The sequence below is a fragment of the Corvus hawaiiensis genome, chromosome 32 (genome assembly GCF_020740725.1).
Source record: "Corvus hawaiiensis isolate bCorHaw1 chromosome 32, bCorHaw1.pri.cur, whole genome shotgun sequence".
Classification (NCBI taxonomy): Eukaryota; Metazoa; Chordata; class Aves; order Passeriformes; family Corvidae; genus Corvus; species Corvus hawaiiensis.
This window is the reverse complement of record NC_063244.1, coordinates 370435-386412: the sequence shown is the minus strand read 5'-3', so window position 1 is coordinate 386412 and position 15978 is coordinate 370435. Positions and strand designations below refer to the sequence as shown.

Here is a 15978-nt window from a genome sequence, read left to right as displayed (position 1 = left end):
TTTCGGGGACTCGGCGCATGCGCGTTGTAGCCCCGCCTCTTCCCGCGCGTGGCTCCGCCCTTTCCCCCTGAGGCCCCGCCCCCGCTGCGCACGTGACGCGGCCGCGCGGGGCGGACGGTGGCCGGCGGGGGTCACGGGGGGCAGCGGCGAAACCCCCCCGGCCGCGCTCCGACCCCCCCCCCCCCGCAAAAAACCACCGGGATCGCCCCCAAAAACACACCGGGACCTCCCCCCAAAACTCACCGGGCAGGTACCGGCAGCGAGGGGGGCGGCGGGAGCGGCGCGCGGGGCCTGGTGGAGGGGGGGTAGCGAAGGGGGCGCTGAGGGGAGAATTGGGGGGTCCCTGGGGGGGTGAGGGAGACGGGGCGGGGGGAGACTGGGGGGGCCCCGGGGAGGGGTTTGGGGGTCTCGAGGGCTTGAAACGGGGTTTCGGGAGGGAACTGAGGGACGGGGGGGGGGGGGGGGGGGGGGGCGTTGGGGAGCTTGGGGGGGGTGTGAAGGGGGCTGGGGGGGCAGATTGGGGGGCTGGTGGGGCAATTGGGGTGGGGGGAGGCTTTGAGGGCGCGTGGGGGGCGGGATGGGGGGCCGAGGGTCTCAAAGCGGGGGCGGCGGATGGGGCCGGGGGGCAGCGGAGGTGCCGGAGGTTGGGGGGGAGGGGAGGGGGGTTTATCCGGGGGCGGGGGCGCGGGGGGGACACCGGACCCTTCCCTCCCCCCCCCCATCGCCGTTCTCCCGCCATTCCCGGCCCCACGTGCGCGGCGCGTGGGTCCCGCCCCCGGTCCCGGCTCCTGCGGGGGGATCCCCGCGGTGCCCCCCGCCCCCCCCCCCCCCCCACAACGGGGACCGAGTCCATCCCGGGGGAGTCCCCAAATGTCCCCCCCCGACCCGTGCTGCCCCCTCCCCAACACTGCTTCCCGCTCTCTCCGCTGCCAGCCGGGGTCGCTGCCTCCGGGACGACCCTCCCGGGACTCCCACGGACCCCCCCGGGCCCCCCCCGGGCCCCCCGGGCCGGCCATGGACTGGCAGCCGGACGAGCAGGGCCTGCAGCAGGTGCTGCAGCTGCTCAAGGACTCGCAGTCGCCCAACACGGCCACGCAGCGCGTGGTGCAGGATGTATCTTTGGGGGCTGGGACCCCCGGAGCGGGGCTGGGACCCCCGGGATGGGGCTGGGAGCACCGGGATGGGGCTGGGAGCACCAGGATTTGGGGAGGACCCCCGGGAGTGGAGCTGAGAGCTCCAGGATTGGGTCTGGGGGGTTCAGATCCTCTCAGGGCAGGGGTTTTGGGACTGGGGGGTTCAGGTCCTCGGGGTGGGGGTGGCTTTAGTGCTGATGGGAAAATTGGGGTGGGCGATGTGGGATGGGCATCCTTGGCCCTGGGTGTCCCTGGCCCTGTGTCCCTCTTGTCTCCCTGTGTCCCTTTTTGTCCCTGCCTGCTCCTTGACCTCCCTACAGAAGCTGAAGCAGCTGAACCAGTTCCCGGATTTCAACAATTACCTGATTTTTGTGCTCACGCGCCTCAAGTCTGAAGGTGGGGGGCAATCTGGGGGTCCTTGAGGGGGTCCTAGAGGTTTTTGGGGGGGTGCCAGTGGCCACTGGAGCCGTTTTGTGGGCGATCCAGCTCCCGGCCCCCCTCCAAACACCCCGTTTCCCCCTCCCCCAGATGAGCCCACGCGCTCCCTGAGCGGGCTGATCCTCAAGAACAACGTCAAGGCGCATTTCCAGAGCTTCCCCCCGCCCGTGGCCGAGTTCATCAAGCAGGAGTGCCTGAACCACCTGGGCGATGCCTCGTCCCTCATCCGTGCCACCATCGGTCAGGGGCGACCCCAAAACCGGCCCCAAAAACCCCCAAAATCCCCCCCAAGCCCCCCAGCTCACCTGTCCCTCCCCATCCCAGGTATCCTGATCACCACCATCGCCTCCAAGGGGGAGCTGCAGATGTGGCCGGAGCTGCTGCCCCAGCTCTGCAACCTCCTCAACTCCGAGGATTACAACACCTGCGAGGTCTGGGGGGCACCTGGGGTGGGGCTGAGCACCCCCAGACCCACCTCAACCCCCAAAACCCATCCTAAAGCATGCCTGAACACCCTGTAAACCCACCTGCACCCCCGAAACACTCCTTAAATCCCCCCTGAACACCCCCAGACCCACCTGCACCCCCAAATCCCACCACCACCTCCCCCTTTTCCCCTCCCAGGGCGCTTTCGGGGCGCTGCAGAAGATCTGCGAGGACTCCTCGGAGCTGCTGGACAGCGACGCCCTGAACCGGCCCCTCAACGTCATGATCCCCAAGTTCCTGCAGTTCTTCAAGCACTGCAGCCCCAAAATCAGGTGTGGGGGACAGGTGGGGACACGCCCGTGACCCCATTGCCTCGGGGGGGGTAGGGATGTGGGGGGATGTTGTTCTTGGAACTGCTGAAGTGGCCCCAAAAAAATCCCAATTTCTGAAAGTGCCTGGATTCCCGAATTTGTCTCCCACCTGCTCCCCATTTTTTTGGGGGAGGGGTCACACTGGGCAGCCCTAAAACAGTCCTAGGTGTCCCCCAAGTGCAGCGCTGGGGGGGCCAGGTTGATTTAGGGGGTGTTCAGGTGGGTTTTAGGGTGGGTTTTGGGGTTGCAGGTGGGTCTGGGGGCCTTCAGGTGGGTTTAGGAGGGTTCAGGTGGGTTTCAGGGTGGGTTTTAGGGCTCCACGTGGGTCTGGGAGTTCCCAGGTGTGTTTTAGGGTGGGTTTTGGGGCTCCAGGTGACCCCTCCTGCCCTGCAGGTCCCACGCCATCGCCTGCGTCAACCAGTTCATCATGGACCGGGCGCAGGCGCTGATGGAGAACATCGACACCTTCATCGAGGTGGGAGCGCCCCTGGGGGTCCTGGGGGGAGTTTTGGGGTCCCAGGGGAGGGTTTTGGGGTCCCAGGGGAGGGTTTTGGGGTCTCAGCTGTGCCCCTCCCCAGCACCTGTTCGCGCTGGCGGTGGATGAGGACCCCGAGGTGCGCAAGAACGTCTGCAGGGCGCTGGTGATGCTGCTGGAGGTGCGCATCGACCGCCTGATCCCGCACATGTACAGCATCATCCAGGTGAGCGTGGGGCCTGGGGTCACCTGGGCACGGGCAAGCGGTTTAAGGGTTACCTGGTGCGGTGAGTGACCCTGAAATCCCTGAAATTCACCCCAAAATACTCCAGAATCCCCCCCCAAACCCGCTCCAGAGCAGTGAGTGAGCCCAGAATCCCCCCCAGGTGAGGGATTTGAGGGGTTCCCTGTGCCCAGGTGAGGGTTTTTTGGGGTCACCTGTGCCAGGTGAGCTCACCTGTGCCCCCACCCCAGTACATGCTGCAGCGGACGCAGGACAGCGACGAGAACGTGGCGCTCGAGGCCTGCGAGTTCTGGCTGACGCTGGCGGAGCAGCCGATTTGCAAGGATGTGCTGACCGCACACCTGGTGCAGTGAGTGACCCCAAAATCCCCTAAACCCACCCCAAAACCCACCCCAGAGCTCACGGCACACCCGGTGCAGTGAGTGACCCTAAAATCCACCCTCAATCCAGGCTGATCCCAATCCTGGTGCACGGCATGAGGTACTCGGAGATCGACATCATCCTGCTCAAGGTGGGCACTGGGAGCACTGGGGGGGCTCGTACTGGTGTAACTGGGAGCACTGGAGTGCCCTGGAGATGATGACCAACCTGAACTGACCCCCATGATGGTCGTTTGTGTTCGTACTGTCTGATCCGGGCGCTGCCGCGATATGACGTCACGCCGCGATACGACATCATGCCGTGATACGATGACATCATGCCATGATACGATGATGTCACGTCGCGATTCCCCCCAGGGCGACGTGGAGGAGGACGAGGCGGTCCCCGACAGTGACCAGGACATCAAGCCGCGCTTCCACAAGTCGCGCACGGTGACCCTGGCGCACGAGGAGCAGCGGGGCGGGGACGGTGACGGGGATGGCGACGACGAGGACGACGACGACGCCCTGTCCGACTGGAACCTGCGTAGGAACACGGCGTCGGGGTTTGGGGCAGTGAGCGACCCCGAAATCCCTGAAATCTGCCCCAAAGTCCACCCCAAAATCCACCCCAAAATCCCTGAAATCCACCCCAAAGTCTACCCCAAAATCAACCCTGAAATCCGCCCGAAAGTTCACCCCAAAATCCACCCTGAAATCCGCCCCAAAGTCCACCCCAAAATCCCTGAAATCCGCCCCAAAATCCACCCTGAAATCTGCCCCAAAGTCCACCCCAGAATCCGCCCTGAAATCCCTGAAATACACCCAAAATCCACCCCAAAATCCCTGAAATCCACCCCAAAATCCACCCTGAAATCCCTGAAATCTGCCCCAAAGTCCACCCCAGAATCCACTCTGAAATCCCTGAAGTCCACCCCAAAATCCACTCCCAAACCCTCTCCTGAGCTCACGGCACACCTGGTGCAGTGAGTGACCCCAAAATCCCTGAAATCCTGTGGGGTTTTGGGTCATCTCCTGTGGGTTTTGGGGTGTTCCTCTGGGTTTTGGGGTGTCTGTGCAGGTTTTGGGGTGTCCCCGGTGGTTTTGGGGTGTCCCCAGGGTGTCATTAACCCCTTCAGGGAAGTGCTCGGCGGCGGCGCTGGACGTCCTGGCCAATGTGTTCCGGGAGGAGCTGCTGCCCCACCTGCTGCCCCTGCTCAAGGAGCTGCTCTTCCACCTCGAGTGGGTGGTCAAGGAGTCGGGGATCCTGGTCCTGGGGGCCATCGCCGAAGGTGGGCACCCCAAAATGGCCCTTTGGGGACGGGATCCCCATCCTGGGGGACCCCAAAACACAGCCCCAACCCAATCCTGATCCAGGGGATCCTGGTTTTGGGGAGGAAAATCCTGATCATGAGGGATTTCTGACCCAATCCCAGTCCTGGCGAAGCCCCAGACTGACCTTGGGGGGAGATCCTGCTCTTGGGGAGGGATCCCGGTCCTTTGAAGGGGAAAATCCCTGTCCTGGCTGACCCTCAGAGTGACCCTTAGGGGACCAAACCGTGTCCTGGTTGACCCTCAGAGTGACCCTTAGGGGACCAAACCCTGATCTCGCTGGAGGAACCCGTTCTTGGGAGGGAAAACCCCAAGCCCGGGTGGCTCTGACGCCGTGCCCGCCCCGCAGGCTGCATGCAGGGCATGGTGCCCTACCTGCCCGAGCTGATCCCACACCTGATCCGGTGCCTGGCTGACCGCAAGGCCCTGGTCCGCTCCATCGCCTGCTGGACGCTGAGTCGCTACGCGCACTGGGTGGTGGCGCAGCCCCCCGAGCTCTACCTGAAGCCCCTCATGACCGAGCTGCTGCAGCGCATCCTGGACAGCAACAAGCGCGTGCAGGAGGCCGCCTGCAGGTGACGCTGGGTGGGGACAGGTGACGCTGCTGGGGGAGGTTTTGGGTGGTTTGGGGACGTTCAGGGTCTGTGGGATGGCTCTGAGCCCCCCCAGGGGTGATGACACCGTTCCCCCGATCCCCGTGAGGACGCCTTGTGTTCGTACTGCCTGACCTGGCGGGGCTCTCAGCCTGGTTTGGGATGGGGGGGGGGGGGTCCTGTGGGGTTTTCTTGGGGTCCCTGACCCCGTTTTGGGGTGTCCTTGTCCCCAGTGCCTTCGCCACGTTGGAGGAGGAGGCATGCACGGAGCTGGTGCCGTACCTGAGCTTCATCCTGGACACGCTCGTCTTCGCCTTCGGCAAGTACCAGCACAAGAACCTGCTCATCCTCTACGACGCCATCGGCACCTTGGCTGACTCCGTGGGCCACCACCTCAACCAGCCGGTGAGTCCCCAGCCTCCCTCAGTGTCCCCAACCCCCCCGGCTGTCCCCGTCCCCCTGTCTGAGCCCGGTGATGACCACAGACATTCGAATCCTGAACTCCCCCTGTGGATCTCACTGGTCTGAGGGCCCTCAGGGCACGGCTGCTGCGTGTCCCCAACCCCCTCCCCGCTGTCCCCAAGCTCCCCCCCGGGGTGTCCCCACCCCGTGTGACACCCCCTGCTCACAGGAGTACATCCAGAAGCTGATGCCGCCGCTCATCCAGAAGTGGAACGAGCTCAAGGACGAGGACAAGGACCTGTTCCCGCTGCTGGAGGTGGGTCGGGGGTGGCCTGAGTGGGGGTGGCCGTCCCCGAGCCGCCCCTCCACGACGTCCCCTGCTGTCCCCAGTGCCTGTCCTCGGTGGCCACGGCCCTGCAGAGCGGCTTCCTGCCCTACTGCGAGCCCGTCTACCAGCGCTGCGTCACCCTGGTGCAGAAGACGCTGGCCCAGGCCATGGTGAGCCCCTCGCCGGCGCTGGGGGGGGGGGCCGGGGAGGTGCCAGCCACCCCCCCGCGGTGACAGCGGCCCCCCCAGATGTACAACCAGCACCCGGAGCAGTACGAGGCCCCCGACAAGGATTTCATGATCGTGGCGCTGGACCTGCTCAGCGGCCTGGCCGAAGGGCTCGGCGGCCACGTGGAGCAGCTGGTGGCCCGCTCCAACATCATGACCCTGCTGTTCCAGTGCATGCAGGTGAGGGGGGGACCCCCGAACCCCCACACCCCTCCCACACCCACCCGGGCCCTCACCCCTGCCCTCACCCCTGCCCTCACCTGTGCCCTCGCTGCCCCAGGACACGATGCCCGAGGTGCGGCAGAGCTCCTTCGCCCTCCTGGGCGACCTCACCAAGGCCTGCTTTGTGCACGTCAAGCCCTGCATCGGTGAGTTTTGGGGTCCCCCGAATTTGGGGTGGGCGGGGGGTTTGTCTGCGCTCACCTGTGCCCCCTCCCCCAGCCGAGTTCATGCCCATCCTCGGCACCAACCTGAACCCCGAGTTCATCTCCGTGTGCAACAACGCGACCTGGGCCATCGGGGAGATCTGCATGCAGATGGGTGAGCGGCCCCCCCAGGGCTCCCCTGAGACCCCCAGAGCTCCCCCAACCCCCACAGAGCTCCCCTGAACCCCTCTTTGCCCCCCCAGGCGCGGAGATGCAGCCCTACGTCCCCATGGTCCTCAACAACCTCGTGGAGATCATCAACCGCCCCAACACCCCCAAAACGCTCCTGGAGAACACGGGTGAGCCTTTGAGGGGCTCCCCCAACAGTTCCTGCGTGTGAGGGGGGGTCCCCAAAATCCTCAGTCCCTCCCCAAAATCCTCAATCCGTGTCCCGCTCTCTCCCCAGCCATCACCATCGGGCGCCTCGGCTTCGTGTGCCCGCAGGAGGTGGCCCCGATGCTGCAGCAGTTCATCCGGCCCTGGTGAGTTCTGCGGCGGCTTTTGGGGGTCCCCAGAACTTGGGGGGTGGGGGTTGGAGGGCGCTGAACCCCGATTTCTCCCCCCTTTTGCCCCCACCAGGTGCACGTCGCTGCGGAACATCCGCGACAACGAGGAGAAGGACTCGGCCTTCCGGGGGATCTGCGTCATGATCGGGGTCAACCCCGGGGGGGTCGTGCAGGTGCGGGGGGGGTCCCAGGTTTTGGGGGCGTCTCCAGGGTATTTTTTTTTTTTCTGGGGGGGAGCACCTTGTTCTGGAGCCAAGTGCTCCTTGTTTTGGGGTGAGTGAAGAGCGTGAGGGGTGGGGGTTACCCTTGGGGGAATCCCAGCCCTTGATGGGGTGGTTTTAGGGGGGGGGGATTTTTGGTCTCCAGCCAAAACTGGGGGTCCCTGGCTTGTTCCCCTCCCCATCGCCCCATTTTTGGGGTGTTTCCCCCAGGATTTCATCTTCTTCTGCGACGCCGTCGCGTCCTGGGTGAGCCCCAAGGACGACCTGCGGGACATGTTCTACAAGGTAACCACAGGCCGGGGGGCTCGGGGACCCCGCAGTTCTTTGGGGGGAGCCCTGCAGGGCCCCCAGGTTTTGATTTTTCGCCCCCTCCCCGCAGATCCTGCACGGTTTCAAGGCCCAGGTGGGTGAGGAGAACTGGCAGCAGTTCTCGGAGCAGTTCCCCCCCCTGCTCAAGGACCGGCTGGCGGCGTTTTACGGGGTCTAAGCCAGGTGCAAACACCTCAAACAGGTGCGGGGGGGGCGCAGCACCCCAAAAACCCCCGGGGGGCGGGGCACAGGTGATCCCCTCCCCCCTCCAACCATCGCTGCTGCTGTTCCCCCTCAGGTCGGCGCCGGGAGCCCGTCGGGGACGGCGGCCGGGAGGGACCCCGCGGTGCCCGGGGGGGGTCGGGGGGGCCGGGGCGCGGTGCCCCGGTCCCGGGGGGGGCCCCGAGAGCAGTTGCACCCCCGGGGAACGAATAAAGGGGGGGGGGCTGGGGGTGGGGGCCGCGGAAGGGGGGGACCCGCGGCGGGGGCTCCAAACCCTGGGGGAGGGGCCCAAATCCCTGGTGGGGGAGGGCGAAAATCGGGGCTGGAGGGGCCAAAAAAGGGTGGGGGGGGCCCGTTCCCGTGTGTCTCCCCGGTGTCCCCGTGTCCCCCCCGCATGAAGCCTCCGCCCCTCCCCCACACACGTCCACAGGAACGCGTCGAGCCCCGGGCGGGGGGGGCGCGGGGGGGCTGGGGGCCGGGGGGGGGCCGAGCCACCGCCGTTGTGCTTCGTCGTGAGCGAGTCGGTGCCACGTTCCGCGTGTTTGATTTGCCCGTTTTTGTTCCGTTTTTTTACCGTTTACAGGGCGGGGATCGGGGGGAGGGTGTGGCGAGGGAGGGGGCGGGGACCCGGTTGTGTCGCGCCGGGCGGCACAAGAAAGGCCGTTGTGGACCGTGCGCTGTGTCCGTGTCGTTTGTTACCGGGGGGGACAACGGGGAGGGTTTCTGCGGGGGTCCGGGGGGATTTTGGGGTCGCTCCGCGCTCCCGGAGCTGCCGCTCCCGGAGCTGCCTCCATGGCCGCACGTGGCTCGCTTCCGGTGCCGCCTGATGACGTCATGGCGATGCTTGCAATGCCATTGGCTGGTTCGCGGGTCGCGCCGGAAGTGGCTCCCGCCGTGGCCGTGGCGACGGGACGCGGCGGGGCCGGGCTGGGCCGGGACCCGGTACCGGGGGGGGCGAGGGGAGGGCCGGGGGCTCTGATTTGAGGCGGGAGGGCGGTGTTGGGGTGCGTCCCGGTACCGGGGGAACGGAGTGAGGACTTCGCGATACCGGGCAGCCGGGGAGGGTGGTCCCGCTTTGGGGCGGATCCCGGTGTCCCGGAGGGACGGGGAGCAGTGCCGGGGCCGCGCTCGGTGCTGACCCCGTTCCCCCTCCCCAGCCATGGATGGGCCCCCCGCGCCCGCCGCCGCCTCTCCCGCGGAGCCCGACGGGCCGGCGGCGGGCGCGGGGGTCCCGGGGGGGCTCCTGGCGCTGCCGCCGGAGCTGCTGCTGCGGATCTGCGGCTTCCTGCGGGCGCGGGAGGTGCGGCGGGTGCTGCCGTGCGTCTGCCGGGCCCTGCGGGACGTGGCCCGGGACGCCGTGGCCTGGCGGCTCCGGCTGCAGCGCCGCGCTCGCCGCCCCCTCCCCGCGCTGCCAGGTGGGTCTGGGGGCGCCCGGGACCCTCCCGGGGGGCGGGGGGATGTCCCCGGTCCCGCCGCGTTCGCTGGGGGCACCTCGGGGGGAGATGTGGGGAGTTGGGACCCCCCCGAAGCCCCATTTCCCCCTCCCCAGCGCCCCATTGCCCCCCCGGGAAAGGACCCCGAGGTGTCTCTGGGGGACCCTCTTGGCCGCCCCAAACCTCGGCGTTGGGTGGGATCCCCACCTGCGCAGCCGCCATCCTCTGAAGGGTCTGTGGGACAGGCTTGGGGACCACCCACGATTTTGGGGCCCCCCCAGAGGATGGCTTCGACTGGGCGGCCGCGTGCGAGGACCTGGAGGAGCACCTGGAGCGCTGGGGGGCCGGGGGGGCCCCCATGGAGCACTTCTCCCTGGACGAGGGGCACTTCGCCTCCGTCGACTCCGTCCTGCTGCTGCAGGTGGGACCCGCCGGGCCCTGGGGGGGGGGGGGGGGGGGGGCGGGGAGGTCTCCTGGAGCTCCAGGAGGGTCCCCAGCTCACCGGCGGCCCCTTCCCGTTTCCAGGGGGGGTCCCTGTGCGTCTCGGGGGGCCGCGACCGCAACGTGAACCTGTGGGACCTGCGGGAGCTGGGCCGGGGCCCCCCCGGGAAGGTGCTGGTGAAGGCGCTGGGCTCGGGGCGCAGCGGGACCCACAAGGTGCGGCTCAGACCCCACAACCCCCTCCCTCGGGGGGTCTCGGGGCGGGTTTGGGGTCCGGCAGCGCCTGTGGGTCCCCCCCCACCCCCCAGGGCTGGGTCTGGTGCTTGGCTGCGCGGGACACCCGGGTCTGCTCCGGCTCCTGGGACAGCACCGTGAAGCTCTGGGACCTGGCGGCCGAGGGGCAGCAGTTCGGGGAGATCAGGTACGGCCCGGGGGGGCCGGAGGGGGCTGGGGGCGGCCGCGGGGGTCCCGCTGACCCCCCGCTCCCCCAGGGAGAAGGCGGCCGTGCTGTGCCTCTCGTACCGCCCCGACGTCCTCGTCACCGGCACCTACGACAAGACGGTGACCGTGTACGACCCGCGAGGTACTGGGGGGGTGTTGGGCGGGGTGGGGGCTCTGGGGGTGTCCCCCTGACCCCCCCACCCCCCTCCCAGCCGGGCAGGCCCAGGTGAGCAGCTACAAGCCCCACGCCAGCGCTGTCCTGTCGCTGGCAGCCGACGAGCGGCTCATCGTGTCGGGCAGCGAGGACCGGACCCTCGTAGTGTTCGACCGCCGCGCCGGCGCCGTCCTGCAGCGGCTGCAGGTGGGGGCTGTGCCCCACGTCCTCCCCCGGAGGGTCCCCTGTGCCCTCCGCGGTGACCCTCAGGGCGTGTCCTCCACAGCTGGACAATTACCTGCTGTCCATGTCCTACCGGGGCTCGCAGCTCTGGGCTGGGGACAACCAGGGCCGTGTGTACCTGTTCGGCAGTGGCAGCGGCGGCTTCCAGCCCGCCCGGGTAGGGACTTTGGGGGGTCACGGGGGGTTGTGGGGGTCAGGTCCCCTCTCCCGAGCCTCAGGAGGGGTTTCTGTCCCCCTGCAGTACTTCGACGTGGGGCACCGGCTGCAGATCACGGGGCTCTGGCACTCGCTGGGCTCGCTCTACACCACGTCCACGGACAGGACGCTGCGGGTGGGGGTCCCCACGGCTTGGCCCCGCGGGGCTGGGCTGGGGGGGCCCTGAGAGGGCTGGGGGGCTCCTCGCTGGGCTGAGGGCGCTTCTGACTCCCGGCTTTGCCTTTCCTTTCCTGCAGATCCACGTCCCCACAGATCCCCCCCGCACCATCTGCTCCTGGACACACGACGACGTCCTCAACGGGGTGAGGAGCTGTCCCCAGCCCTTGCACACGCGTGTGCACACGCAGCCCCTCCCGGGATGCCCCCCAAGCTCCCCCGGGGTGTCCCCAGCTCCCCTGACGCTCCTCTGGCCTCCCCCAGATCAGTGTGGACGGGGACGTGGTAGCCGCGGCCTCGGGGGGACTCTCGGTGGAGGTGTGGAGGCTCCGGACCTGATGCTGGCGGGAGGGCTCAGACCGCGCCCCGCGGGCTCCCCGGTGCGCTCCCCACTGTGGCGGGGCAGGGCCCGGATCCGGGACGTCGGTGGGGCTGGACGCTGCCGCCTATTCATGGGTATTAAAGGATTGGACTGGAGCGGAGCTTGTGCGCCCCCGCGGGTTTGGGGTGAATTTGGGCGGGTTTGGGGCGCTTGCGGCCGTGCCGGGACTCCCTCGGTGCAGCGCCGGCCTCGGCACCGGCGCCTTTTCGCGTCTGCGAGATTCCCGTCCCTCCACGGCCGCCGTCCCGCCAAGATGGCGGCGCGCGGCTGTACGGAAAAGGCGAGCGGGGAGGCTGAGCAAGATGGCGGCGCGCAGCCGCACGGCGGAGGGATCGCGCAGGCGCACGGCGCGGGGGGCGCGGCCTAAGATGGCGGCGCCCTGAGCGGCCTGGCCGAGCCATGGCGGCCCCGGGAGAGGCGCCGGGAGAGGCGCTCCGGGCCGTGCTGCGGCCCAGCGGGGCCCTCCCGGCCGAGGCCCTCCCGGTGCGCGGCTACGACTTCTCGGGCGGCGCCGACCACGCGGCGCTGCTCCGCTCCTTCCGTACCACCGGCTTCCAGGCCACGAGCTTCGCGCAGGCGGTGGCCGAGATCGAGCGGATGGTGCGGCCCGGGGGGGATCGCACCGGGAGGGCGAGGCGGGGCCCGGGCTCGGTGTGACGCCCCCGGTGTCCTCCCCGCAGATCGCGGCCAAGCTGGAGCCGCTGAGCGCGGAGCAGCGGGAGCGAGCGGCCATGGCCGGGCCTCGGCCGCCCTCGGGCTGCACCATTTTCCTGGGCTTCACCTCCAACCTCGTCAGCTCCGGCGTCAGGGAGAGCATCCGCTACCTCGTGCAGCACGGCATGGTGACAGGGGGACAGGGGACAGGGGGACAGGGACAGGGAGAGCATCCGCTACCTCGTGCAGCGGGGGACAGGGGACACCTGAGAAGGGCGTGGGAACGCTGGGGATGCTGTGGGGACACTTGGCAATAATGTGGGGACAGTGAGAAGGGTGTGGGGACATTGGGCACCGCAGGCAGTCACAGGGTCCGCTGTCCCACTTGCCCCATGGCCAGGAGCCCTCAAGGCCTTGGGGTGTCCCGAGGGGGTCCCTGTGAGGTTCCAGGGAGTGGGGGTGGTCGCACACGGGTGTCCCTGAGGCGCTGACCCTGCCCTGGGCAGGTGGACGTGCTGGTGACCACGGCCGGGGGGATTGAGGAGGACCTGATCAAGTGCCTGGCGCCCACCTACATCGGGGACTTCAGCCTGCGGGGCCGGGACCTGCGGGAGAACGGCATTAACAGGTCTGGAGGATAAGCATGGGGGGCTGGGGCCACGGCTGGGGCCACCTCAGGGTCACCTCGGGGTTGCCTTGGGGTCCCTCAGGATCGGGAACCTGCTGGTGCCCAACGACAACTACTGCAAGTTCGAGGACTGGCTGATGCCCATCCTGGAGCGGATGGTGGACGAGCAGGACACGCAGGTGAGGGTGGGGGACTCCAACCTGGGATCCCTCAGCGCTGGGAGGGAGCTTGGGGGTCCCTGGACACCCTGGGGCGCCCCTGGCCAAGGTTCCTGAGCTGGGTCCCTGCAGGGCGTGCGGTGGACACCGTCCCGGATGATCGCCCGGCTGGGCAAGGAGATCAACAACCCCGAGTCCATCTGTTACTGGGCCCAGAAGGTACTGGGGGGGCACTGGGGGGCTCCGGGGGGTGTCACCGTGGGTGCCAGCGGCTGTCACCGCGTCCCCCCATCTCCCCACAGAACAACATCCCGGTGCTGAGCCCGGCGCTCACCGACGGCTCCCTGGGGGACATGATCTTCTTCCACTCCTACAAGCGCCCAGGGCTGGTGCTGGACATCGTGGAGGGTGAGTGTCCCCTTGGGGACTCCCCAGGGTGCCCCAGGGGATTTGGGGGTGCCCTGAGGGCGCCCTGACCAGCGCTGTGTCCGCAGACCTGCGCCTCATCAACACCCAGGCCATCTTCGCCCACAAGACCGGCATGATCATCCTGGGCGGGGGCCTGGTCAAGCACCACATCGCCAATGCCAACCTCATGGTGAGGGGACCCCTGGGGCAGGGAGGGGGCTTGGGGCCCCCCGCAGTGGGGAGGGGCCGGGGGGCTCACCCGGATGTCGCCCTCGGCAGCGGAACGGCGCCGACTTCTCCGTCTACGTCAACACGGCGCAGGAGTTCGACGGCTCCGACTCGGGCGCGCGGCCGGATGAGGCCGTGTCCTGGGGCAAGATCCGCGTGGACGCCACCCCCGTCAAGGTGGGGGGGCCTGGGAGGTCGAGGGGGGAATTTGGGGGGCACAGGGTGGGGGTTTTCCCCCTGACCCCCTGCCCTGGGCCAGGTCTACGCCGACGCCTCGCTCGTGTTCCCGCTGCTCGTGGCCGAGACGTTTGCCCGGAGTGCCGACGCCTTCCCGGTGCCCGCGGGGACCTCCGAGGTCTGAGGGACCCCCCTGGCTCAGCTTTGGGGGTGCTGAGCCCCCCCCACCTCTGCAGGGGCTCCCGGCTCGGCGCTTCCCACGGCGTGGGGGACAGTGAGGCGAGTCCCCCTGGGGGGGGACAGGGGCCCCCCACACCTGCACCCCCCTGTCCGAGTGTCCCCCCTGTCCCCAGCGCCCCTCCCTGCCTGTCCCCCTCCCCCCAGCGCTCGTATTTATTTATTCCAGCTCCCAATAAAGCACGGCAGGGTCTCCACTCGGGGTTTATTCTTTGTCACCGGGGTCCCCCCAGGCCCCGTCAGGTGTTGGGGTCCCCCTCGGGCTGGAAGGTGTCCTCACGCCACAGCGTCACCTGGCCCTGGGTGGCCACCAGCAGGCAGGGCAGGCGCGGGTGGAAGGCCAGTGACTGCACCACGCCCTGGCCCACGGGCAGGCTGAGCGCCAGTGAACCCTGGGGGGACACCGGGGGTCAGGGGGGGGTCGGGGGTGTCCCCAAACCCCCCCCCCGATCCTCCCTCACCTCCACCAGGTTCCAGAAGTAGACATGGCCGTCCTCAGAGGCGCAGCCCACGTGCGTGTCCTGCTCATTCAGGACGCAGTCCAGTCTGTACGTCGTGCTACGGTGACCTGTGTACCTGGGGAGGGGGACACGGGGTGAGCTGGGGGTCCCCCAAACCCCCCGGAGAGCGCAGGGTTTCGGGGGGGGGCCGTACTCGCCCAGCAGCTCCCCGGTGTCCTTGTCCAGCAGCCGCAGCGTGGAGTCCAGGCTGGCGGCCAGCACGCACTGCCCGTCCTTGCTGAAGCACACGCTGGTGATGGGGCCTGGGGGCACACGGGGAGTTTGGGGGGTCCCGCGGAGCCTCCCCAGCTTTGGGAGCCCCCCCAGGGCCGCCCCACGGGCCCCACTCACTGCCGATGTAGTCGGAGCAGAGCTGCCCTGTGCGGAGGTCGTAGCGCCGCACACGCCCGTCCACGGAGCTGCGGGGAGGGGGGAGGTTTAGGGGGTCCCCAGTTCAGGGGGTGCCCCGGTGCCGGGGGGCTCGTCCCTCACCCCGTCAGGATCTCGTGGGATGAGAGCTTCACACTGGAGATGCCGTCCTTGGCCTCATCCAGCACCTGGATGGGGTCGGGGCGGCGGGAGCGGCAGTCCCAGCACCGCACTGTGGAGTCGATGGAGCCTGGGGAAAAAGAGGGGTTCGGGCGGAAAAAAAGGGGGGTCAGGGTGGGAAAAGGGGGTGCAGAGTCTCCCCCAAACCACTCCCTCACCAGACACGATGACAGTGGCTTCCTCGTTGAACTGGACACAGTTCACCTTCTGTGGGAGAAGCAGGGAATCAGTGCCTCGCCCCCCACGCAGGATCCCAAATCCTCCTCCCCAAACCGCCCCCCGTTCCCTCCTCACCCCGGCGTGTCCCCGGTACTTGCGGATCACCTGCCCCGTGGTCACGTCCCAGAGCGCCACGGCCTTGTCGGCGCCGCCGGAGCAGATCTGGCTGTTGTCGAAGGACCTGGCGGGGCGCGGGGGGGGGGTCCCGTGAGCGCGGTGGGGGCTCCCCGCGGCGGGCAGGGGTCCCCAAAGCCCCTCCTTACCCCGCGGCGTCCAGCACCTCGTAGCCGTGGCCCTGGTAGGTGCGCAGGGCTGTGCCCTTGTGCGGGTTCCAGAGCTTCAGCGTCTTGTCACTGCCGCACGTCAGGCAGTAATTCCCATCCGCTGCACGGGGGTGAAGGGACGTGACCCCCAGGACCCCCAAACCGGCACCCCCTGCCCGGTTCCCCCTCTCCACCTCCGCGTCCTGATCTCTTCCCCCGTTCCCTGTTTCCCCCCGGTACCCCCCGGTCCCTCCGTCCTCCGCGGTCTCACCGTTGAACCGGGCGGCCCGCACCGCGCCCTGCCCGCACTGCAGGGTCCGCACCCGCTGCCGGGGCAGCTCGGCCTGGGCGGGCCGCGGCCTCGGGAACGCCATGAGGGGACCGGGGCTGGCACCGGGGGCCGGGGATGGGGCCGGAGGCGGGACCGGGGCTGGCACCGGGGGCCGGGGATGGGGCCGGAGGCGGGACCGGGGCTGGCAC

The 15978-nt window shown here is 68.7% G+C and overlaps 4 protein-coding genes across 7 annotated transcripts; 3 read left to right on the top strand and 1 right to left on the bottom strand.

Moving 5' to 3' along the window:
• Window positions 1-149: 149 nt before the first annotated feature.
• TNPO2 (transportin 2) lies at window positions 150-8197 on the top strand. The gene is made up of 25 exons (XM_048289866.1): window positions 150-250; window positions 934-1113; window positions 1454-1529; window positions 1662-1811; window positions 1896-2002; window positions 2196-2329; window positions 2762-2843; window positions 2947-3069; window positions 3318-3436; window positions 3538-3598; window positions 3825-3993; window positions 4586-4738; window positions 5128-5353; window positions 5605-5776; window positions 6003-6089; window positions 6164-6271; window positions 6350-6508; window positions 6609-6696; window positions 6770-6868; window positions 6957-7052; window positions 7160-7235; window positions 7333-7432; window positions 7691-7765; window positions 7860-7991; window positions 8088-8197. The coding sequence occupies exons 2-24, from the start codon at window positions 1015-1017 to the stop codon at window positions 7965-7967; spliced, it is 2667 nt and encodes an 888-aa protein (XP_048145823.1). The 5' UTR covers window positions 150-250; window positions 934-1014; the 3' UTR covers window positions 7968-7991; window positions 8088-8197.
• Window positions 8198-9057: 860 nt separating this feature from the next.
• On the top strand, window positions 9058-11572 carry FBXW9 (F-box and WD repeat domain containing 9). Of its 4 annotated transcripts, none has more exons than XM_048289888.1 (10): window positions 9060-9426; window positions 9690-9865; window positions 9970-10101; window positions 10194-10306; window positions 10377-10468; window positions 10539-10687; window positions 10767-10880; window positions 10965-11054; window positions 11176-11241; window positions 11360-11572. In XM_048289888.1, exons 1-10 carry the CDS (start codon window positions 9171-9173, stop codon window positions 11432-11434), a joined length of 1263 nt encoding a protein of 420 aa, XP_048145845.1. In that variant the 5' UTR covers window positions 9060-9170; the 3' UTR covers window positions 11435-11572. The 4 variants fall into 4 exon arrangements, with proteins under 4 accessions (XP_048145848.1, XP_048145847.1, XP_048145845.1 ...); XM_048289889.1 differs by having other exon boundaries at window positions 9061-9426; window positions 9726-9865; XM_048289890.1 differs by lacking the exon at window positions 10965-11054 and having other exon boundaries at window positions 9059-9426.
• A 272-nt stretch (window positions 11573-11844) lies between these two features.
• DHPS (deoxyhypusine synthase) lies at window positions 11845-14164 on the top strand. Its single transcript, XM_048289892.1, has 9 exons — window positions 11845-12077; window positions 12158-12319; window positions 12638-12759; window positions 12842-12938; window positions 13050-13136; window positions 13220-13325; window positions 13412-13515; window positions 13605-13730; window positions 13813-14164. Exons 1-9 carry the CDS (start codon window positions 11877-11879, stop codon window positions 13912-13914), a joined length of 1107 nt encoding a protein of 368 aa, XP_048145849.1. The 5' UTR covers window positions 11845-11876; the 3' UTR covers window positions 13915-14164.
• Window positions 14159-15935, bottom strand: WDR83 (WD repeat domain 83). The gene is made up of 9 exons (XM_048289894.1): window positions 15770-15935; window positions 15499-15619; window positions 15311-15416; window positions 15175-15223; window positions 14960-15086; window positions 14819-14886; window positions 14622-14730; window positions 14429-14543; window positions 14159-14359 (listed from the first exon to the last, which is right to left on the bottom strand). Exons 1-9 carry the CDS (start codon window positions 15870-15872, stop codon window positions 14207-14209), a joined length of 951 nt encoding a protein of 316 aa, XP_048145851.1. The 5' UTR covers window positions 15873-15935; the 3' UTR covers window positions 14159-14206.
• Window positions 15936-15978: the final 43 nt, after the last annotated feature.

Coding starts and splice junctions, on each gene's coding strand:
- TNPO2 (XM_048289866.1), top strand. CDS start 1,015: ATGGACTGGCAGCCGGACGAGCAGGGCCTGCAGCAGGTGCTGCAGCTG. Junction 2,844..2,946: donor ACATCGACACCTTCATCGAG/GTGGGAGCGCCC, acceptor GCCCCTCCCCAG/CACCTGTTCGCGCTGGCGGT. Junction 6,697..6,769: donor GCACGTCAAGCCCTGCATCG/GTGAGTTTTGGG, acceptor CCCCTCCCCCAG/CCGAGTTCATGCCCATCCTC.
- DHPS (XM_048289892.1), top strand. CDS start 11,877: ATGGCGGCCCCGGGAGAGGCGCCGGGAGAGGCGCTCCGGGCCGTGCTG. Junction 12,078..12,157: donor TGGCCGAGATCGAGCGGATG/GTGCGGCCCGGG, acceptor TCCTCCCCGCAG/ATCGCGGCCAAGCTGGAGCC. Junction 13,326..13,411: donor GGTGCTGGACATCGTGGAGG/GTGAGTGTCCCC, acceptor CTGTGTCCGCAG/ACCTGCGCCTCATCAACACC.
- WDR83 (XM_048289894.1), bottom strand. CDS start 15,872: ATGGCGTTCCCGAGGCCGCGGCCCGCCCAGGCCGAGCTGCCCCGGCAG. Junction 15,417..15,498: donor GAGGTGCTGGACGCCGCGGG/GTAAGGAGGGGC, acceptor GCGCCCCGCCAG/GTCCTTCGACAACAGCCAGA. Junction 15,087..15,174: donor AGCCACTGTCATCGTGTCTG/GTGAGGGAGTGG, acceptor CTTTTTCCCCAG/GCTCCATCGACTCCACAGTG.
- FBXW9 (XM_048289888.1), top strand. CDS start 9,171: ATGGATGGGCCCCCCGCGCCCGCCGCCGCCTCTCCCGCGGAGCCCGAC. Junction 9,427..9,689: donor CCCCCTCCCCGCGCTGCCAG/GTGGGTCTGGGG, acceptor TCTGTGGGACAG/GCTTGGGGACCACCCACGAT. Junction 11,055..11,175: donor CCACGGACAGGACGCTGCGG/GTGGGGGTCCCC, acceptor CCTTTCCTGCAG/ATCCACGTCCCCACAGATCC.